Consider the following 23,851-nt stretch of genomic DNA (forward strand, 5'->3'; position numbering starts at 1 on the left):
ATAATTAGATAATACTTTTCTAGAACCATAATAAAGAGGAGAAAATTTTGTGTTTTCTTTGGTTGGTGTGGTGCTACCTGTTAATTACAAACAGCCAAGGAAGCAGAAGATGCTCCCTGGAGCATATCCAAGGGACAGAAATTAGGCTGGTGGCATCTACACCAAAGGCAAGGCCTCAGAGGGGGTTTTCAGGTGCTCTGTCCACTAGTCACCCCAGATGGGAGAATGTAGATGTTTCTTACAAGCTTTCCCTCAAGTTTCTCTCAGAGATTTTTTTCCCCCCCTCATGAAGCTGACAAAAACAACAACAACACCACCCAAACAAAAACCCCAAAATTACACAACTAAAAAATAAAAAGGAGTTGATAAAAGGACTTCACAATCTTCTAACACACTTTTGCTGTAACTTTCCAATCCTGAGGCAGGGACACAGGATATTTCTGCAAGTTATAGAGGAAGTTCTGAAAAAGTGCCAGAGTACAAACTGCTAGAGGCAGCCAAAGTGGTCAGTCTCCCACTGAGCTCAATATTGCAGGGTGAAATCTACTCCCATTACACATTATGGCTATGACCCAGGTAACTTCTAGGTTTAAAAAACAACAGACAAGCCCAAACCACCTTATAACTTTTAAAATGAACTCTGAAACAGCTTCATAGACTGCTTTGTAGTAACCTAAAGAGACAGCTGCAAAAACCTCCTTAGCAAAATTTGGGTTAAAACTTTTGCAATCGATATAATTCTGGCTTGATCTGTTTGAACAAAAGCAGGAAGCCAGAGAACAGCAAACCACATACTTGATAAAAACCCATTTGTATGGGCAATGAAGGAATACTCACGCAGTGCGTACAGGGACAGGACTATTCCAGCCAGGCAAAATCCCTCGAAAAACCTGAGTGTGCTGAACATGGTCACATTCACTGAGAGTGCCACAGTCAGTCCAAATATCAAAATGAATATGACAGAGAAGAGCAGTACAGGCCGTCGACCAACCCTAAAAATAAGGAAGTACGGAGAAAAAGTGTTAAAAGCCAGGATGGACATAATGCTGGATCATTAAAACTGGCAAAGAGTAGAACAAGTCAGGCAATCCCTTCCAAATATTGCCACCCATTTTTAATGTTTGTTCCATTCTTCTCTATTTTTTTCTTACTAAATCCCAGATTTCTCTGCCAGCTTTGCATTGACAAGCTCATCTCAGAAATGATTAAGCAGCACATTGCATTGGTGCTTGATTTAACCAGCATTTTCAAAACAACAAAGATAAATAAGGAAGCACCTAGGAACTACTGTAAAGTCATAAATAAGACCTTTGGAGATGAAAATCAACTTCTCAGAGTTTTTTTGTAGTAGCACAGAAGGATATATGGTATTATATACTCATGGCATAATATATTTTTAGTTGCAGAGGTTTCCTCTTCCCAAGAGACACGTACTTTTCAGTCTCATCTACAAGTGCAGCCAGCTCAGGAAACTACTTTTCTCGGTCTCATTTGTCAAGGAGAAGCCTAACAAATATGGACTGAACACAAAACAGGGCTCGGGTCACTTCACTGAGCCTTAGACAGTCGATAATAACACTCAGAAAAATTGTGAGGTCCAGGTCCCTCCAGCTGTATCCCCACAGCTGTTGGAGAGACCCACAAAACTAGCCTGACTAGTTTTGCGTAGGGTGAGGAATAAACCACTTCAAAAACCATTACGGGCAACAGGGGCAGAGGACTTGCAGACCTCCTTTGCAGCTGCAACTTGTAGTTGCATGTATTGGTACAGTGCTGACAAGGAGGAAGAGTTATGCCCCCACATTGAATGTGGGGGCAGCCGCTGCAGAGTTTGGCTCTTTCATGTCCATGACATTTTTAACATCTCTTATTCATATGTTTAGTGTTTATAATTCCTTTTCTCTCCCCTCTTTCTGTGCAAGAATGATATGAAGCACCAGAGCACATGGCTAATTTTAAGCAAGAATTGGATCATTATGTGGAGATTTCCAAAATTTTTCAACTTGTCAACTCCCACAAGTTTTCCAGTAGAACTGAGGATCCCTTTTAGTCAGCTCCATATGCCATTTTCACAAAGAATACATGAACTTGCTTTTTGTAGGCAGCTTTCACAGACCCATTCAAAGCATACTGTCAGCTGCAAGCCAGCCATCAGGTTGAATGTCAGCACAATAAAGAGCATTTAAATCTCACAACTTAGTCCAGTTTCACATGCTGTAACATTTCTATTCAATTATTTCAGCAGATTGTCACCAGCAGTTATAAAATACATTATACATATGCATTCACAATTAGAACTTTGGATTTTGCAGTACTTAAAATAAAGTAAGGAGTGAAGGGCTGAAAAAGAGATATCATTATAATTTTTTTGCATTTTTGGGAACTATAAGAGTGCACCAGTCATCATTCAGGCTTTTTCAAAGTCACACCTAAGAAAGTGTTGTCAAGGCTGCTTGCATGAGAACAGGTTTATTATTTTCAGCTGTAGTATCACCTGTGAGGCCCCTCAAAGATTTAACTTGTTGGCATTAGACATTCAAATCTTTTAAAACAGAACGAGCATGCAAGCTGGAGAAAGCAAGGTCAGAGCAGGCTGCCCTCCATCAGGGTGCAAGCACAGCACCCTGGAAGATGAGCTGCAGTGGGGCTGAGGGTGGGAACACAGTATCCCTGGCTTTGTGATGTACAACTGGGGGCATGCTGGACATGGGGAGTGACTGCTGTCTGTGTTTCAGTCTGTGTTTTTATGGAACACAGCACTTGGGCAGGGAGGGGAAATACCTCATGTAAAACCTTGAATATAGAAAAAAAAGCCTATGAACTTTGTGTTATCAGTTAGCTGCACAGAATTTTGCAGCCCCATTTTTGTTATGCCAAGCTGTAATTCATACCAATTAGTATTTGTGGAAGTGTTTTGCAGATGAAAGGCATTATGCAAACACTCAGAATTAGGAACTTAATTCTCATCACAAGCCTGACCTGCCATTCCCTGATGTTGATTGAAAAAGACCTCATGCTTAGCATACTTCAGTTCCCTTCCTCCCCTCCTCCCACCCCCTGTACTCAAGGTTACCCATCATCAGGACACAGAATTTCTTCTGCCATTATACAAGTTAAACAAATGAATGGTTGCTGCTATTGGAAAAAATCAGAAAATCCAAGAGCCTCCAGAGCCCGTAAAAATCAACTGAGGCCAGAAAAGCCCTCTGGTAAGAGGCATTTCCCCACAAGCACAAAACTAGTCATCTTCTTCACCAAGGCATGCAGCACATTTCTCAAAATTCCAAAGCTTCTGGGCAGCTATAAGCCATATATTTGGTGATCCAGCAGTATTTTGACAGGATGGTGTCCTAGAGCATTAAAAAAAACCTTTTATATGCAGACAGAATTATCTGTCAGTACATGGAAATGCTTGTGAGAAATTAAACCATACACAATTTCCCTGGTAAAACAGCCCCAGGATTCTATCTGCTGCTATCCAAACTGTTCCAGAGTGAGATTATCACAGAAGTCTCAACCTACACTGCATGCTGTTATCTAGATCAAATGCTAAATGCTGCCAGCACAGGTAAATAACCAGGGATACAAGCAACCCTGGGCTTTTGAAGAATCTGCAGCCCCCATACGGTATGATAAGCAAATACATCAAAAAGATATTCCTAATGTCAGAGTTGCACTGCAGGAGGAGAGTGAATGGGCTGAGGACAAGCCCTGCTCTTCCCATACTCCTACACATGTACCTTGCCACCCTGAGATAATCAAGCTTTGCTCTTGCAGCTGATCAAATTGTTCTTCCCATGCCACTCTTTGCAGGTTCTCTCTTGCCTTTGGGACTGGAACTACTCAAAGGCTCCAAAAAGCATCCAAGCAGGTGCAAAGCGGGGGCACTACAGGGCAGTGAGAGGTACAGACCCACTGCCTTGGCGCTACATGGACACTGTGCCCACCTGCTCCAGGAGGAAACTTTCACACAAACCCCAACAGGCTCTGTCCAGAGCAGGCCGAAGTGCCAGCAGAACTCTGCCTGTGGAACAAGTAACTTATTCAGGCATTGGGCACAGCTGGCCTTCCCATAGCTGAGCACGTTTGCAGACCTTCCTCCTATAGATTTACTACACAGAGCTGTCCCAGTGTGCACACCTACTGTGTTTTGAACACAGAGCACTCAGTTTACTTAGCAAATTGCCTTAATACACTCTATGGCTTGTCCTCATTCAGCTTTAAAAGCTTCTTTCAAAGACAAAAAGCAAAGCCCCTAATGGCATAAAACATCTTCTAATTATCTGAACTGGAGAGTGGTATATAAGTGAAATGAAAACAGATTTTGAGTTTTTATAACACTTTTTATGCATTACTCTGTTTAATCTCCCTGGTTCTTGATTGGGACTGACATACTTTTTCCTTTATTTTCTCTTTCTACCAGGAACAATCTGTACAACCCCTTCGTAACCATCTCTACACAACCACTCACCTTAGCAGAAATTCAAGCTGTGATTAAATAGCAAAGTAAATTCAATTAAGGTCTTCTTTTACCAGCCCCAAATGCTACTGCTAAACAGCAAAAAACTATTGAGCACAGGAGTCCTGCTCTGTCAGGTGCATCAGCTGGCAATGTGGACCAAATGGGAGTATGAGGACCAACTTTGGTGGCAGCAAACCACATACATTCTAGTCATCCACAAAAGAGTCAATGATCCCTTCAGTCACCAAGTTACCCTTTTTCTCCTTTGCACCACAGCTGGAAACCAATTCTCCTAAATTCACTAGACATTTCTAGATATTTGAAAATCAGGGCAATTTTATGCTGCATTAGCTCAGCTAAGCAGCTTGCAGAGGGGTCCAACAAGCCCATGTGGCAGCACAAAGTACACACTGGGGACAGAAATGGATGGAAGCACAGGATGCTCCTTTTGGTGGCAGAGAGCTATTAAATCTGCTTACTGCAGTTCTCTCTCCAAGCCAGTGCCTGAGGCAACAAGTTGTTCACTTATTTGTGGCTTATTTGTCAATTATAGCAGCACTTTCCTAACTTGGTAATAAGTCTGCTTTCTCCACACTGATTCCATTTTAGGAAAGCCAAGCAAGATCCCTCATTCATTTCCCCTCTATACTTTCTATGGGTTCTTAGAGCCCCGTTTTACTGTGGTATTTTAATCAAATTCAACTGTATTTCATGCATGTTCTCTACTTCACTGAAAAATCATGATTTGTCTCTAGCCCAAAAATTTTCAGTGACTATTCAGGAATTAAGATGCAATTTTGCTAGGAATGCTTGATCCAAATTACTGCAGTGCTGCAGGGGGCCTTTTCTCTCCCAACTGGCTGGCAAGTTGCTGAGGTTTTATAAGATTTCCCTAAAAGGCAACTCTTCTTCTTTTCCTTTTTTTAATGAATGGCAAAAGAGTTAACTTGGGGCCATCAAAAGTACCAACACTGGCAACTGTGCTGGAAGGCACTGAAGTGACTGGGACAGCACTACAGGGCTATTGCTTAAGATGCTTCAAGTTTCCACTGAAATCACTTGAGTCATCCATGTAATTTCCCCCCCCTTCTGCAGTACAAGATCACCTTTTCAAATTAAAGCTGAATCTTCAGCATCATTGGGGTATCCAATAATGCTTTAACTGCCTCAATTCAAGGAATTGTGATCTACTCTTTTTAAGTTTAATACCCCAATGCTAGCAGCACATAAGTCAGTGTTAAATCCTTAATACTACATCACAATGTTTTCCTAACAAGCGCTTTAAAAAAAGAACAATTGAAAGGTTTGCAAAAAACGGCCTTCAACTCACCAATAGGTACTGTGTAAGCACAGGGCTGACATTACATTAGTCATGTATTCAGTGAAATCAATGCCGGTTCCGATTTCTTTTGGTCCTCTTGCTTTGTTAAGAAAACAAAAATCAACCCTAAACTAAAGACTTTGCTTGTATAATTAGAAAATACTTAATTCTATACTAGCTTTACAGCTGCAATAAATTGTATCAGTGGGAAATAAGTAAGCCAAGTATCAAATAGTTTGTGCTACTTAGCTTGATATAAATTACTCAGGAACATTTAACAGACTTTTATACTGTTTGTCCATCATGATTCTTTCAGAACCTTAATAATCATTATGCAAATGTTCCTAATGAATATCAAAACAATATTTAATACTGTTATTTATTTATATCTACACTGCATTAAAAGATTTTTCACTTACCAGTCGGCTATACATCCTGTTATCAGGTGGCCGAAGATTAACCCTACAAGCAGGGAGAACTTAGCAATGTGGACTTTCCAGGCAGAATCACAAACAAGATCCCACTGGAAGAGAAAAAGAGATAGATAAATTGAAATAAATTAATATCTCAGGTGTGTTTAAACATACTAATACGGTGTAGATCTCTTTCCAAAGGTCAATCCTAGCACAACTGCAAGGAGATGGAAAAGGAGAGGAAAGCTTCCCCCCTCAAGTCTAACCCCAGACCCCAAGAAGCAACGCAAGAACTCATTTACCTCAGTGAGTTTTATCAGATCCTTAATTATAAGATGACAATATCCAACACTTAAGGGTCCCTGTCTCCAGGCCACAGGAGGTTAGCCTAAGGGGAAATCTCCATCAGGCACTGGCAGTACCACTGGTGCTGCTGGAGCATCTCACCATCCCAGCCCCAGACAGCTATTACCAGAGCCCCAAGAAGGCCCCCAGCAGCAAGCCCAATAATTTAAGAGCAAATGCTCAAATTAATATCCCCAGGGCTGCTTGGAAACATGGGGAAAAGCAGCTCCTTTGCCACAGACCCCTAATGGCCATTTGCTCCAAGCTCTTACAGTGTCAAGATGCTTTTGCTTTCAGAAAAGCATCTTGATTTCCCTAAGTGGTGGAAGGGAGATGAAGACTGAATAAAGGCACAGCTTGTCAGGACAAGTCCTGACATGGAGACTGCCAGAAAAGCTGGAAGTCCCAGTGCAGCCATGCAACTTCTTGGGACAGCAACCCCACAGTGACTTTCTCACAGCTTGGAGACCAGATAGGATTTGAACCTCCACAATAAAGCTATGCTAATACTGAAATTAACTTTTCTGTCCAAAGAAAGGGGAAATGGACCATTTCAGGTAACCTGTTACTAGGGCACTGCCTCATTCCCAGGAGAAAGATAGGAGCAGCAAGATTTCTAGTGAGGCTTCCCTAAATTCCAAGTCATTTTCCTCTGAGGCAGAGGAAACCAGAAGAACCAGACTGCATTCCTGGCTTTAGCCCAACATCCTCATTGCTCTCAGACATGTAACATAATCTTTCTTATGTGTAAAGTGTGGATAGTTACTCTTGTACCCTTGAATAAATCTAAGAGGGTATGCTTCCCGTGGTTTGTGAAGTGTTCAAATATTGATGGTAATGGCAGCCACACGCTTTTAATGACAAATAAGTACAGCTAACTTTGTAGAGTCAGATACTCCAGAATTGAAACTTTGCAGAATAAATGGCTGTTTGTGTGTAATGTAACAGTAGCAGCCCTTCTGACACCAGTAACTGAGGTTTCATAGTATGAAAAACACAAAGTTAAAGTATGCAATTTATTTTTAAGTCAGATGCAACTTCAAAAAAAACTTCCCTCAAAAGGGTTCAATTAGGTGCACTGTACTTTTAAGCATTTCCATGACGCACAGACCTTCCATAAACAAGGCAAGACTCTGGTCCAACACCACAGATGTCCTCGCTACAATATATACCTCACCAAGAGGTATAGCAATTTTGTGGCCGAAAAATGTGCCAACACTCAGGCTCAGGCTTTTTGTTTAAGTTAAATGTATTTTGAATTTCCCACTGCACTGACTTGTAGAAATTGGGACATATATGTCTCATCTTCCACCCTACAGACTGGAGGCACTAAAGAAACATAAGCAAGTAGTATGAGGAAGGATTTTTTCCACCTAATACCTATGAATAATTTGCAGCAAAGAACTGAGCAAGGCACTGTGGATTGCACTCCAAAAATGTTGACTTTTCAGAAGCAAGTAGAGGAAATGCAATTGCCAATACTAGCAATTCTAGAACCAATCTCCAGCTAGAAAACAAAAATATCTGCCCAGACAAGCTACAAACAAAACAAAATTCAGAAGACACATCTGAGGCAGAGGCAGGCTTTAAAATTCTCCAGATTAATTTTCACAATCCAGAAGGTGTATATGCTGCTTAAAACTGAGAAATAATTTGTCAAAAAAAATTAAGCTTATTAAAAATACTCATATTTATCCAAGAACAGAGTTAAAAATTCAATCATTCATTTTTATATTCATTGATGTCAGAGGAGCAGTAGTGTCCTCCAAGAGCAAAAAGAAAAAGGAGATATCCTGGTGCCTTTCCATTTGCACAGCTTGCTGTTGCTAGCCAGCGATAGCCGGCCCTCACGCACGCCCCAGGCAGGGAACGCACAGTACCAGATTACACGTAGGCAAAGGCTTGTGGCTGGAAGAGCCAAAATCTCATGAAGGGCTGTTGTGAAATTTCGGTCCAGGACAACAGATGTCAAACCCCTCTGGCACACTGGCACAGAAAGCAAGAGTTTAAAAGCAGGAGAAAAGTCAGTCTGTCAGCTTGTCCTTTAGCGGTGCCCAAAACACACCCACTCCTCTCGATAACTTATCTGCAAGTCATCCTTTGTTTGTTTGTTTTTGAGGCTATTGTCCAACTCCCCAGCTGCTCTGAAAACAAAAACATCTATTTCCTTGCAAACCCTGCATCTGGCCCTCTCCTGCCCTCTGTTAAGCCTCACTGTAGGCCAGCAGAAATTGGAGCTGATCCTCCAAGCCCACATGGGCAGACTCTTGACAGACCAGGCGGCCCCTGACCTTTCCAAAATATCTCCCTCTGCAAAACCCTCCAAATTTGTAAATACACAAATAGTGAAATATATCAACAGTTGTTTAACACACAGTTCCGGAGAATCTGCCATGACCCCAAATTACTTGCTCAGTACTAAGAGCTGAATTACATCCTGATTTCTCCTCTGGCAGCTGTCACAAACCAGAGAGAGGTCACCATGAAGCAGTTACCCAAAATAAATTTGGCAGGACAGTTGTAGGTGCCACCAGGACATTCAACTTGCAAAGGGAGATGAGAATAAGGAGAAGGAAGAAAAATGGATGCTGGCATCAAAAGCAGACTTAGGTAAAGATGACATTAATAGGACAAAATACATATTTAATAGCGAGAGTATAATTCTCACATATCTTAACATGGCAGCCAAGCAAACCAGCAAATGCTAAAAGCACTGGCATGCTGAAAGCACAGAGATTTTGCCAGAGATTTATGTTCCCCCTTCCCTTCCCCATGGAAAAGTCTCATCTTTGAATAGCAAGAAATAAAGCAGGAGCCTTTATACAGCAGTGCTGCCTCTCTCCTTACATACACCTGGGCTCGGCAGAGCGGGACAGAGCTGATGTGCCCACATGGCACAGCCATGCCCAAAGCCAGGGCACAGCTGTGGCAGGTCCTGCTCCAAGCAGCAGTAGTTTCATCCTGCAAAGATGACACTCAGATTTGTTCCAAGGAGAAAGGAGTGACAAGTTCCCATGCAGAACAAAACACTGGGGTGGGCAGAGCTGATGACAGTTCAAGTAGCACTCCAAGTAAATCTGAACCAGGAGATTGTTTTGGCTGGAGACTGGACAGTAATCCTCTACCACTTCTTGCAAAGGGTAGATTAATCTGTTACAAGCAGGGAAACCATTAAATCCTATAACTGCTCTGGTTCAATCCCCTGGTATCCCACTTGGGAGCTGACAGTGTCAAGCCTGAAGAAAGGATTCTTCTAACCTTTCCCTGGGATTTCTCTGTGTGTCTCTGGGTGTTGTATGTCTTTCTGTCCTGCATCCATCCTCCCAATAAAAGAAAGAGATCAGATAAAGTGACTTGCGAAACAAAAAGGACTGTATTGTTACGCCAAAACAAAAAAAATTATATTTATAATATATTGGTGGAAAGGGAACATTAAAGAGCAAAAGCTTCTTTTTCATAGCAGTACAGCAACATAGAGAATTTGCCACCTATGCAGATGTGCAATGTATTGCAAGTATTTCTTCATGTTGCAACAGGGTATTTTGGTCAAAGCTGAAGGAGGCACATCTTCAGGAGCCTGAAGTTTAACTGGTATCAGTGAGTCACCACCCATGTTGTGACTCACTATAATTCATGGCAAGATGAAGGACTATTTAAAACACGGTATTCTTGAGAAGACACCTGGCAAAAGGTAACACACCCAAATAGTAACCATCATGTAATTTCTTTACAAAGGGTGAAAATCTGGACGGGGCTCATGCAGTGCATCAATATTTGCACCGCTATAAGTTATAAAAGTAGTCTGCTGCATGTTTCTAGCTACAAACACAAGCTGTCTGAATTAAGGGCTCTTGTCTCAAAAGCCCTTGTGCTCCAGTGGCCATAATGCTGTCTGTGGTGCCTAAGCACACTGAATACCCACTGCTGAAAGGTAAGATGCCTGTTGAGGATTTGGCTGCTTCTACCTTCACCACCTTATCATGAGATATGCAAGGCAAACCCTTCTGTCCTAAAAAGGAGCAAGGAGTGGAGAAAGCAGGAGAGATTCTCTGGCGCAACACTAACCCAGAGTGGCACAAAAGGCCCACGAGAGGGGCACTGGACACGCACCCCCTCTTCCCATACTGTGGTTTCACAGTCTGCTTCCAATGCTCAATGCCCAGATTGCTGCTGAAAGAAAGCAGCCCCTTCCCCAAACAGTCTGTAGGTGGACTGTAGCTCTGCTGTGACTGCTCTCTGCAGTGGTTTCAGCAAGACACCAGAGGATCACCAGAGCTGCTGCCTTGGAAGGCTCCAAGCCAGGCATGAAGCTGCAGCCTTGGTCCTTCCCCAGCCAGGCAGCACCTGGCTGCTGTGTCAGCCTTCACACTCTCCATCTTGATGTCTCACATGCCACCTATCACCTCCCAGTCCCTTGAGTGAAGGTCCCACTTGGGGAGTGCTGTCCTCTACATATCATGTAAGCCACAGCAGCATCAAACCTGCCTGGGGAAAAGTCACCAGCTTGCCTGCTGATTAGGAAATGACTTTAAGACAAATAAATGAAAATAAGAATCGATTCTTCATCACTGAGGTATGCTGGGTCTCGTCTTCCTTTGTTCCTCTTCTTCCAGTTCCATCTTTTTATAACCAAAGCCTGCCAATTTACCCTACACAGAACTAGAATCCATCTTCTATACAAACACCTTATCTAGTGAGACTTTAAATATGTTATGCCTTCATATTATCGTAGAATGGAATGGTTGTTTTCCTTAAAAACCCCAACAACCTGAACTAAAGTTATTTTTGAAAAGCATAAGAAAAAAATACAGTTCTGTTTCTCATACAATATACATTAAAAAAGGCAGAACAATCTTCAGTTAAACCATGCAAGGGAGGTTGCAGAAGAAGCCTCCCAGAGGAATGCTCCAACTGCAACACCTAAAGGTGGGGGTGTTTTAGTGCCACAGGCATCTCTATTTACTTCTCATCCAGGGCAACATGAGAGCATTTCAACTATTTAACCCTCAGGGTTCAGAGTAAGGGTGCTTCTCCTTTGAGATCACAGCTGGGCTCCCGATTTGTATTTTACATGTCAAAAAATACATGTAAAGAACACGTGGCACTTATGTGACCATCAGTAAAACCAGCTGAGTGGAAATATCAAAGATCACATTTAAAAATAAAAAAAACTAAGTAGAGTAATTAATAAAATTAATCCTGGAAGACTTGAGAAGAGGGTATAAAATTTAATAATTTTATCTTTTGTTTTTTACCAGTCACATTTAGAACCAAACCTCTCCAAGTTTCCTTATGTTTTCAATCAGACACAAGTGGACTGGAAACCAGAAGAGTCATTAAAAACACAACACACATGAAAAATAACAAACCAGTTATTGAGAGGTTTTGTTGTTTGTTTTCTTGGAACAGCCACTCCAAAAAGCCTACACCACACCTACACTGGAATGCCTCAACACAACACACAGTCAACACCTGACTTTCAAGCTACTTCCTCTCTCTATGATGCTAGACCTCTAAAAGCCAAGTACCTCTAACATTGCTCAGCTTTATCATAAGTGGATGCTTTTGCTGAACTCTTTGACCAGTGCCTAAGTGCTTAGAACCTCAATACATCAAAATACAATTTTTACTGAGCAAGTACACACTGGTATTTTGAGAGGTTTATAATCATCCGGATTTACAAGAACTTTTACTCAGGTGGCAAGAGAAATATTGCTGGTACCACAGTATGACCTTTAGCTCAACATCTGCCTCCCTCCACTCCTAACAAATCTGGGGCTCCTATCCCCATATACTGGAGCTTGCTAACTCAACAGATGCGAGGGCGTGTTTGGTTCAGCTCCTTATCCAATCTTTCTTACCTTGGAAACAATGTTTTCTGTACTTTTCACTTTCAGAAACCAGGAAACCATTTCTGACCACAGCAGACACCTGGCAAGGAGAACTGCAGCCCAGAAAAATTACTTGTGAACAGTGAACACAAGAAATTGTCAGATTGTTTTAACTACGGATATGACTGACCACCTGGGCAATGCACCATTTGAAAAGTAAAGCAAAGAAATTACTTTTGATACTACCACAGGGATAAAGGTTTTGAGGGCACGGGGAGGGAGAGGAGTGGGCAGAAAAAGAGGGGGTGGCACATGAGCCAGGGGACATGTGCTTAGCTGTCTTCCAAGAAAGATATAATTAGATTGTGCAGCATAATATGAACCTATGAAAACAGCTTCCATCCTCATAAAATAGTACAGGACTGCATAACCATGGACTTAACAAGTTTCCTTAACAGTTTCTTAAGTTTAACATAGTTTAAGTTGCTGAAATACATTTCCTTGAAAACCACAATTTTCTGATATGCACGTCTTAGCTGTGTAATTTCTGCCTTAATTTTTTAAGTGCATATTTTTTAGTCTGGCATTTCAGCCTTAAAAATAAAGCACAAAGCCTCGGTGCTACGCATTACTGTGTGAACATCGATACAGAACACAGCGCTTCCTCCTGGTGTGAAAACTTTGTCATCATAATGGGAAACTTAAGGCACAGGTTTCCTCAAGCTGCTTGAAACTGGTGAGGCAGAGACACAGTGCCTCTTATATTAATTACCTTGGAGTAAGCAGGTTATGTCCACTGCGTCCCACTGGGAGATGCTGTCCTGCTCACAAGCAGTATGAGCATGGCTCCATTCCCCCCCAGGCAGCTGAAAGGCCTTGCTAAAGCCTTGCAGTCATGGCTCACCTTTAAGGGACATATCCCCATCTTGAAATGAAGGCTCAAGCAACATCGCAGTCACAAAACAAGCTCGGAATTTCAAATATGCAGAAGGACACACATTGACTCCATTTCAATGCCAGTAAATTAACTTGGAAAAGATTTTAAATTTAGTGTTCTGCATTAAATTGTTCCTTAGTCTATGCCATAAGCAAAAAAGACCCTCCAAACTGTCCACTGGGCACATCAAGAGAATTCTAAGATAATGCCCCCTGAGACAATGCAGAGTTGAAAAATTTCATCTACCCTTCAGCTTCACACTTCAGTCAAGAACAATTAGCTCTTTTATTCCCAAACTTGCTTTCATCATAGAGCTGGGTTTTTTTTTCTCCATTAGGAGAGGGAAGAAGGAAGTTTGCTAAGTAAATAATAATTGCTAATACACTAACAATTAAAATATGATTTGTTAATCATATGACAATCTTCTGAATACTCAACATGATTAAATCAACTTTAGTAGCATCCACGTACCACCCACTTCTCCATCACTACTTCTTTTATTTTCAGTAGGAGTTCCCTTTATTCTGAGACATTTAGATCTTTTTCCAGCCTTTGCCATCCACAGATTAGTCAACTAACTTGTTTCTCAGCTGATGTGATCTGCTTAGTTTTTCCCAACTCTATAATGTCATCTAACATCAAAGAGTTGGGAGGTACAAAATCTTACTTGCAGCTTTCCTGCACAGTATTCATAATACTATATTAACAATTTTCCACAGAGTAGCACCAGGATATTTCAATATCTCTTTTACATCTCTGAGCTGCAACTAAGTAACTTTTCTACACGTATTCTGACATGACTGGAAGACTTCACCACAAAACTGACTTTAAGTTTCAATCTAGTCTTTGCTGTAAGACCTTGTAGCTGTTAGCTTAGCCTCCCTCTGGCTGCATGAAAAGACCATGAGCAACCACTCCCATCCCTAGGACTGAGACACATGTACTGAAAAGTGGCATTTGAGTACCATTCTTCTGTTTTCAGCCAACAACCACGTGTATTCTGGATGAGGTATATTAAATATTAACTTTCACTATCATCTCATTATCAAAAATAAATTAATGCTTTGTGGACTGGTATTTTTCAGGCTGCCAAAACATGCATGCACAAAATATGTTGCAGACTTGACATGGCTGACATGGCAAAACCTAGTTTACTATATAGTTGGGGTTTTTTAAATCCAGGGGGAAAAAAACCAAATTCAAGCATGGCATAAAACTCTGAAATGGGGAAGGGTGAAGTGGTAGACAAGAGGACAAAGTCATTCCTCATGAGAAATACTTGCCACTTTAGATAAAAAGATAAGACACCTTAACTCTGTCGTGCAATTATTACTGCCATGACCTTGCCCTCTCATCATTTGCAAACTATGACTGTTGCAACTCTGGCAAGACAAAAAGGAGGGGAAAAAAAAATCCGGGGTCTGGTATTAATTCAGACCTAAATAAATATGAATGGTAGGGAAGAAGGGAGAAAAATATTCCACTTGGTTTACAAATCAAAAGATGAAACTGCCCTGTCAAGCTTGTATTGTTCAAGCAGACAACATTTTACACAGCCATGGAAGACACAGCAGGGAAAAGGTCTTACATTTTAATTTACAGTCCCTATCCTTAATAATATTTGTAGGGTGGACATTGCAACACTGTCTGCATGATCATGGACTTTGGCCTGAAGGCCAGGAGGAAAGCAGGCAGCTCCAGAGTGCTGCAGAGTAGCAGTGATACAGTACTTGGGCCAAAATGAATTCCTGCACCATTTTCTGGAGGCAAAGAACCTTTTTTAGGGAAGCAGACCACCCTGCTCTGAAAACAATGCACAAGGGTAACTATAAATCACTTGCTGCTGGAGAAGGTGAGCACACCACTTCCCTGCATCTCACAAGCAGCATTCCTGATCCACAGCTTTGCTCCTGGGAAATCTAGATAGAATCTAGAATGAGGATCAGGATACATCCACTCAACTAATCTTTTGTCCTTGTTTTTCAGTGTTAACAACTGACAATTGGGGCTCTCCTGGATTATAAAAAAAAATAAATAAAAAATGCTAACAAAGCCTTGTATTACCCACTGAAATTTCCTACCCAGCCCATCAAGCCCAGAGCACATTTATCCTCTCCTCATCAGCTCATAGGACAGATAGTTCCACCCCAAGCATGCCAGTCACACCAAGCAGAGCACTGATCCTTCTTTGTGGGAATAGCTACAAATCTATTGCATGTTCCCAGCAGGTATGACACGGCATGGATCAGCAGGAACAACTTATCACACGCATTGAACCCTGTTGCCTGCCAGTTTTTACAGGCTAGTGTGGGGGCAGGCTTTCCAGCACCAACACTGGGTGTGGACCAGAGCAACTCCAGTAGTGCAGAGTAGTTATCAAACACTGAAATGAGGTTTGCCTGGAAACCTCTGCAACACACCCCAGATGACATGGATTGAAAGGGTGTTGAAACTCCTTTCTCCCTCCTTCAGGTTCCTTCCTTCCCCTTTGACTTTAAAAGGGAATTCAGAACGCATACAAAGTCATACACTGTCAAAAGTCAGGTGGTAAAAAAATATAAAAATAAATTACATTACAAGAGCTAAGTACAGGTTTGAGTTGAGGTGACCAAAACCTGAGAAAAACTGTTTTGATGGAATTCAGTGCAAGAACTGAACACTCAGCACTGCTGCAAAGCTGCAGCTACAACAGGCTACTCTGATCTTCCACACATTGTCTGCAGCAAACCCCAGTCCTTTGTTCTGTAGCAAGATCTCAGCCTAATTAATTCCACAGTTACTTGCGGGTAAGCCAGCGCCAGCCTGGCTGCACTGAAGAAGAGCGGGAAGAGGAAGGAATATGAAAGGGATGGAGTGAGAGTAGCTGTCCTTTGCAGGGATGACAGGTAGGCAGGAGCAAATAGCCTGACGGAAAAAACAAAAGATACACAAAAAGGTATCATAAAAAGCACTGTATCTCTTTCAGCATTTTCTAAATCTAGCAGCTCTCTAGAACTGATTTGTCAAGATTTAAGATTTTTCTCCACTAGTATTGCCAAAGTCTTGAAGTTCATAAATCTTGTGCTATTCCAGATGTTGTTTCATTAAGAAATGAACCCCTGAAGTTTGGCTGTCCTATAAGCCCCATCTCAACATTACCATCAAAACTGGCTCCAAATTACATGCTTTCCTGAGTGCCAGTTCCTTTCTTTGACAAATGCTTAAAAAAAACACGAGGTCACCTTTTCTAACTGCAGTCTTGTAACCACAGTAAGAAGAGGTAGAACTGTTAGTGCACTTCAGAAATTTGGGGTTAGACTGCCTGCACAGCTGGTAAACATTCACCACAGCCAGCAATTTCTGTCACAACATGGGCAGGGTCGGTATATTTAAATTACGTGACAGAGATACAGGATGTATTAAGGAGTGGAAACAAAAACAGAACAGAACCCCAAGCATTTCAAACATCACATCTATCCAGGAGGTTAAAAAAAAAAAAAAGGCAGTTGTTTGACATACATACAAAAATGACTGATATGAAAGGCTCATTTGGAAAGCTGAGAATGTCTTCAAGAGATTTCAATACAGAATTACCTTCCTGAAGGATCATTGATAGTTCTAGGAATGCTACAAACTATTTATGGTAATCAGATTCCTGTAACTGGGACGCTTTATCTTAAGGTCGATAATAAACATGAATTGCATGTACATTACTTGTAATGAAAAAGAATCTATGCCAGACAAAAACTCAAAACTACTCGAGTTCTGTTGTCAGTAGCAGTCTTAATCCAGTCTCTGCTTTCTAGACCAACTACTTTAAAAGGCTTTAGCCAGTACATAACACCCCCAAATCAGTAAAACCAGTATCTATGCTCATTAAACAAGAAGCCTCGTGATATCACACATGGTTATTTCAGACATCAGATTATTTTCTGTTTGCAGGCAAAAGAGAGTTCTTCACATGGGAAGTTACAGGTGCTGTTCCCAAAAGAACCATCCCATTCCTTGATGCCCCTCAGCCAGAAACTCGCCCTGTTTTTTCAGGGTGTTGCTCACTTGCACCCTTATAATCAGGAGGCTCCGTCACCACACTCAGTGTGTGCAAGCAGGCGTCAGGGCAGCTGCAGCAGGACAAGCCAACAGCTCCCCTTTGCCTCCTCTTTAACAGAAAGATTTTTCTTTTTAAGTCTATGAAGGCTCAGAGCAGTAACCACTGACTCTTTATCAGCTAACTTGCAGAGAGAAGAAGGAAAAAAATTAATTTGGGATCTCTCGCATAGCGGAGGAAGCCATGAAATAAAACAGTAGTAGATGTTTGCTCTGGTCTGGCAGTGTTTCTGGATACCTCTGACCACAGGGATTTGTTGGACCCTTCAGTACCCATTAGAAGCTGAGAGTCATTCCAAAGCCTTGGCTGAAAGAAATTTAGAACAGGCTTTCTGCCCTCTGTAAGTTAGGCCTTGCACTAAGGTCCCTACACCCCTTTCAATATATTCAGTGGAAACAAAGTGATGTAGTAGCTTCAATATTGCCCCTTTGACCCAACTACCATAGTGGGTACAATAACTCAAGGTCTGCATTGATTTGGGACTAGGTAGAAGCCAGTCAGCCAGGAACTAACACTGACAAATACTGTTCATTGCAGGGAAAAAAAAGAAGCATCAGCATTTCTAAAGTCTCTTTGCAGAGACCAGCCAACTGGAGAATATGCAGAAACAAATGAGATTACAGGGACAAATGGAGGAGATAAGGGTGGCACAGTTCTTATTTTGGGAAGGACCTTGTCATAGGGTTCCCTTCAAAGTAATTAATAACTATATTCTGAACGTACATTTAAAATGTACACCTATCCTCTACCTCAAGAAATATTATTCTGCAAACCATGCCAAATTCATCATCACTATTATCACAAAGAAATTTGTTTGTTTTATCATTTCTGGCTACTTACAGATACCAGCAATAATCCCACAAGGCAACATCACAGACTAAAGCACATGTTACTGCACAGAACAATTTAACTTCATTTAACCCAGTAGAACACCCAGGAAAAGAAGAAAAAAAATTATTTTAAGAGGAAGTTTTCTACCAGGCTAATAAACTGAATCAGATGAAGGTGTACCCAGAAAAGTAATAAGAACTGCAATAAGAGCAAGGAGAAGGAAGACTGGTTAAGCATAGACATCTCCCCTTGCAGGAGCAAAGAGCACCAGTCATAGACCAAACCAATTCAAGCTCAGACATCCTTGCCCCTGGACCATTTGGCTCTTCTGACTTCAGCTCCACTTTTTTGGCAGGGACGGTTTTCTAGAGGCTTAGCCAAATTGGCTATGAGAATGTTTGAACCAGTGGCAAATAGGTAAAACGATTGCCATGTCACTTTGGGAAGATGACTCAACCCAAATCAAGTGGGAAGTTGAGAGCCAAGCATTGCAGGAAAACAAGGCATCTGGAGCATAAAAGCAGTCACAACAGGAATTCCCTTGGGACTAGACATGAAATATTATTACATAATTGCTCCAAGTGATTAAAATGCAGCCTTCAACTAACCACTTCCATCTTATACCAGCCCCAAGAGGTGGAATGATCTGGAACATTGCAAGTGCACACAGAGGGATGCTGGTGCCATAAACCTCTGCAATTTAATCAAGTCCAGTCCTTGCCCATCATCAGCTTTTGGTCTCCATTATACAAATCAGCATGCAGAACAGCAAACAACCCCACCACTTAATGCAATCAAACACAGAGGATTGGTCATCCTAGTAACGGAGTGAAATAAACCAACAACCATCAGTCCTGTAACTAAGAGCTTCCATGAAAATGTTGTCCCACGATAACAGCTGGCTTTGCAGATGGTCAGAAGATGCAGGCACTAAAGAAGTAAGTGAGAGAGTTAGAAAAGTCCCTGCTGAGTACACACTCTAGCTTCCCGTTAAGCTTCATGGCTACAAATATTAGTTGTCATAAGGTTGCTCATTGTGTTAATGCTAATCATTTACCTGAAGCACCACTTTACAAAGGGCTAAAAGGAGATCTTGGGCTTCCCCACAGGAGGAAAAAAAAAAAAAAAAAAAAAAAAAAAAAAAAAAAAGTCTTTCTCAGCATCCTTCCTTTGGACACAGGTGAGATGATTCTAGCCTTTTGCCTACGGGCTGGTTTAGGAAGTACCTCAAGAAATACACATGGTCTCTGTTTATAAGAGCATAGTGATGTTGTGATAAAGAATAGATGAAATCTTCAAAGAACCATTTAGCAGTGAAAAGGCCTTGCAAGTGAATTGTGCTATGGGAAGATATTTATGTATATTCCAAGCTAAAGACCAAGATTTATATGCCAAGTCAGGACATTAGCTCAGAAGGGTGATTTAACATGGCCACTGGAATCCCTGTGGTTAAATTATGCATCTGACCTCTTCACTACATGTATTTCAGCAGTGTTAAATAATAAGCACTATGTCCTTTATTACCATTTCCAGGTCTAATGACTGGCAGCACTATAAAAAGCACCGTTCCCAGTGACTCAGTCAAGCAGGCTGGGATAATGACAGTGTCTGAGACAGCAATGCCAGTCTTCAGGAAAGGTGCAAGGCCACCGCTGGCTCCAGCAAACACTCAAAGAAGTGGGGCTAAACAAAGCACTGGGCAGGGCTAGAAATAGCAAGACCTCCACTCCATCAATCCCAAGCATGACACATAGGCTGGGGTAAAACAGGCACCAAGGAAGGGACAGCTGAGAAAGCCTGGACAGGGATATAGCATCTGAAGAAGGGAGTGTCATTAGAAGAGAGGCTGTGGAGACAGTAGAACTTGACACAATTTAAGGACAGCTATCCTACCCCTGAGGAATGGGGGGAACAGTGAGGTCTCATATGTATGCACATCAAATATACTTTGTGCTAAATAACCAGAATTGTTTCATTGTTTCTGAATACAAAGCAATGACGGAGCATCCAGCAGCTGTTAGCTCAGACCACTGAAGGTAAGTGAGGATTTACTTGCCAAACAAAAGTACATTTTTTATTAATATACTTTTGGCTCTCTTTATGATATTTCAATATAACCCCTGGCTACTACACTGATGAGCATATATTAGACTAAGATTTAATAAAACTCTATTTAGAAAGATGAGAACATTGCATAATACGTTACAGAAAAAAATGTATTTTTGAGGAGAGTTAAGGGTGATCTGAACATCCAGTCTCTTGAATTCATCCAGAGCAGCTCTTTCTTTCAAAGGATAGTGAGATGCATGTAAGAAGAGTCAGCAGTTACAAAAATTGCTCCCACAGTATCAGAGCTCCTGGGGATTGATAAGAAATTAAGTCCAAATCAAGCTATGATGATGTTCTGTCTCGGTTTTTCCTCTCTTTCTTCATTAGAATAAAAACAGGCAGTACCCCCACCCAGAAAACCCCCAAAACTAAAAGCACAAACTAAGGAGGAATCCTGACCCTGAGAAAACAATCTAATTATAATTACATGGGATTACAAATCAAAGCAAAGGAGCTGCCAGGTTTTTGGAAGTGAGCATACAATAAAAATAAAAACTCCACACTGGAAAAACCCATAGTCTCAAAAGATGATTATTATTCTTTCTAATAGAAAACAAGACAGCAGGGGCCACAGATGTTTGTTTATCCCTTAAAATTGATCTGCCCTTTACAGCAAGTTCTTCCAAGGAACACTTTTTTTATTATCTCTAAAGAAGCATGCAAGACAGCAAACTAACTCTCCCTTGACCTTTTGTGGCCAACTTGATGATGACCTTCAAAAGATCCAAACATTTCCAAAATTTTTTTTTAAAGTTTAGACTAAAAAAAAAAATTTCAGGATCATTTTTTTCGTGCTAAAACTTCAGTGTTAGGCCCCCAAACATGTGAATTGCTCAGTCTCTGTATATAAACAGAAGAAAATCTGACTTTCTTAAATGTCTAATTTTCTTATGCATTTCTGTATCACAAACCAATCAGATTCAACATGTGCCTATGTTTCTCTCACGAAAGGAAAGTAGCTGGGTTACCTTCCTTTTTAATCCTTTCTATGTTCAAGGTATTGAGGGATTTACTTTTTCCCTGTTGCACACTTTTTCAAGGGACACAAAAAGAAACCGAAATGATTTCAATGATTCAATATAAGTGCGTGCTGGCTGACCAAAGCACAATCATGTTGCTCATCTGATTGTTGCCTCCTTTCTTTATCCCAACTAGATAAACACAGTTAAGCCAAAGCACTGCTCCCAGGCAGGAAGTAATTTTTGCTGATCTTAGGAGGGGGTCTTGAGATTAAGGGAACTACTTCCCTGGTGTAACCATTTCATTTTACATTTCCAGGAGCTCCAGCTGCCTGTTAATATCAATAAGGCCCACCTGCAGCCAGCGGGGCTTTTGTATGGCTGATACTATAAACAAGCAAAAGCTTTCAGGTGAAAAGGGAAGGTGATTTTTTGATATGCACTACTCAGCAAATACAAAGCAAGAGCAGAAAGCTACACAGTCTCTTCACTAGAAATTTTCCACTTTAGTCATTACATGGGGAAACACAAAACACAGCAGCATGCACTTTCTGCTTCTGGAGTAAAACAACATTTCTTTAATTGCTCTGCCAAGACAGTTTTCAGGAGAATAAGTACAAAACCGGAAGAATTCGGGCTAACTTTTGGCTTATTTTACTCCCAACAGTCACCATTTCTTCAGCTTCCCCAAAAATCATCCTGGTTTTTGATGTGTAGGGCTGCTTTAGAATACTTGCACAAAGATCAACCACAGCCCTCTCCCCAACCCTTTCCCCTTAGCTGGGGCTGATGCCTACAGCATCTTTCCCACAGACACCCAGAGACAGCAGGACAGCAGCAGGAACTCAGAGACACACACACAGGATCCCGTGTCAGGACATAACTTTGCAGCTTAGTGCTGCAACCAGCGTGCGGGTACAAACGAACAGGCTGAACACCGAGTGTGCCACCCCGGGAGAGAAAGGGCTGCGCGGATGTGGGATTGATTTTCTCCGGGTGGGAGGCTAACCCACGGGGACTCGACCGACCCCCGCAGCACGCAAGGACAGATCCGTGTCGTGTCCAGCTGCTCCCCTTGCCTTGGAAAGAGCGAGTGTCGAGAGGGTCCGTGAGGGCTGGACTGGACAGGGAGGGGGGCCGAGGGAAGTCGCCTTTCTCACCTTGCTCACGACGTTTTGGACGAGGCCGGCTCTGATGCGGTAGTGCCACTCGCGGCAGCCGCACTCGCTGGCGTTGCCCCCCGCAGGGGTGGGCAGCCCGGGCGGGGGGAAGATGCTCCCGTTGCCGCTGTGGTTGGCGTGGATCGGCGCCAGGGTCCCGCTCCAGTTGCCCTGCCCGTCCGCCTCCCGGCACCAGAAGTCGGGCTGGTCCAGGAGGAAGGAGTCCGAGAACTTGCTGAAGCCGATGACGAGCGCCGGGACCCAAGTGAGCAGCACCAGGGTCCGCTGGTACCGGCCGCCCAGCCCCCCAAGGAAGGGTAGCACCGAGCCGTCGTAGTCGAGGAGCAGCGGGCTGCAGGCGGCGGCGGGCGGCGGCACCGGCAGCGCCTGGATCTCGGCCCCGGCGGCGTTGGCGGGGGGAGGCCCCGGGGGGGCAGCGGCGCCCCCCCCCACGGCCCCCGGCACCGAGCCGTTCTCCTCGGGCAGCGGCCGGCCCCCGCCGCCCGCCTCACGGCGTCGGTCTATCGCCATCCAGCCGCCCGGGGAGGCTCACATAGGGGGGGCCGGGGCAGCCCCGGCTCCCTCGCGAGTCCTTCCCTCCCTCTGCTCCGCGCACACACACACACACACACACCTTACAACGTAAGGTATTGCACACACGCTCCCAGCCGGACCCGGCAGGAGACGAATGGGGGAGGGAGAGAGGGAGGAAGGACAGGGGCGAAAAAAGGGGGAGGCACCGAGGGAGCCCCTCGCTCTCTCCGTTTCTCACCCGCAGCTTGCGGCCACGAACCGCTGCAGCTGCCGGCGGTGCCCCCCCGCTCCTCTCCTGTGCGTCAAGCTGCACTCATCCCAGCTCTCCCTTCCCCCTTCCGAGAGGCACCGCCGAAAAGCAAAGGAAGGATCCAGCCGGATCCGAGCATGCGATGGGCCAGAGGAGAGGAAGGGAGAAGGCGGAGAGGTTGGAAGAGAAAAGAGAAAAAACCAAAAAAACCAGCCACCCTGAGAACCAAACCCTGCAACAACAAACCAAGCAAAACCGGTGCAGCAAGGCAACGAACACGCCTCCTCTCCCGGTTTTAGTGAGGAGGGGGAGGAGGGACAAGAGGGAAGGCAAAGGAAGGAGGAGAAGAAAATAACAGCTCCCGACACGGCTTCCCCGCTTCCCGCACAGCTAAGGGCTCCCCCCCGGCCGCGGCAGCAGCGGCGGCGGCAGCCCCCGGCACCTCCCCGCCGACCCTTCGCAGCCCCGCGTCCCGCACATCTGGCTCTGCAGCAAGGGGCCCCGCCGGCCCCTCCGCGGCCCGGGCTGCGGACGCGGTCACCGCCGCCGCCACCGCCGTGCGCCTCCCGCGGCAGCCCGCTCGCCGCGCCGTGCCGCCGGCCGCACCTCCAG

General features: G+C 43.3%; 1 protein-coding gene across 2 annotated transcripts in view; it reads right to left on the reverse strand.

Moving 5' to 3' along the window:
• Window positions 1-23,112, reverse strand: part of SLC22A23 (solute carrier family 22 member 23) — a 104,219-nt gene extending 81,107 nt beyond the window's left edge. For both annotated transcript variants that reach the window (XM_021544785.4, XM_021544784.4), the window contains exons 1-3: window positions 22,456-23,112; window positions 6,203-6,306; window positions 838-992 (exon numbers count right to left, since the gene is read on the reverse strand). In XM_021544785.4, coding sequence (XP_021400460.2) covers window positions 838-992; window positions 6,203-6,306; window positions 22,456-22,986 — 790 coding nt within the window. In that variant the 5' untranslated portion in view covers window positions 22,987-23,112. The remainder of the gene's footprint in view (window positions 1-837; window positions 993-6,202; window positions 6,307-22,455) is intronic.
• Window positions 23,113-23,851: the final 739 nt, after the last annotated feature.

Source organism: Lonchura striata, chromosome 2 (assembly GCF_050655825.1).
Source record: "Lonchura striata isolate lonStrDom1 chromosome 2, ASM5065582v1, whole genome shotgun sequence".
Taxonomy (NCBI): Eukaryota; Metazoa; Chordata; class Aves; order Passeriformes; family Estrildidae; genus Lonchura; species Lonchura striata.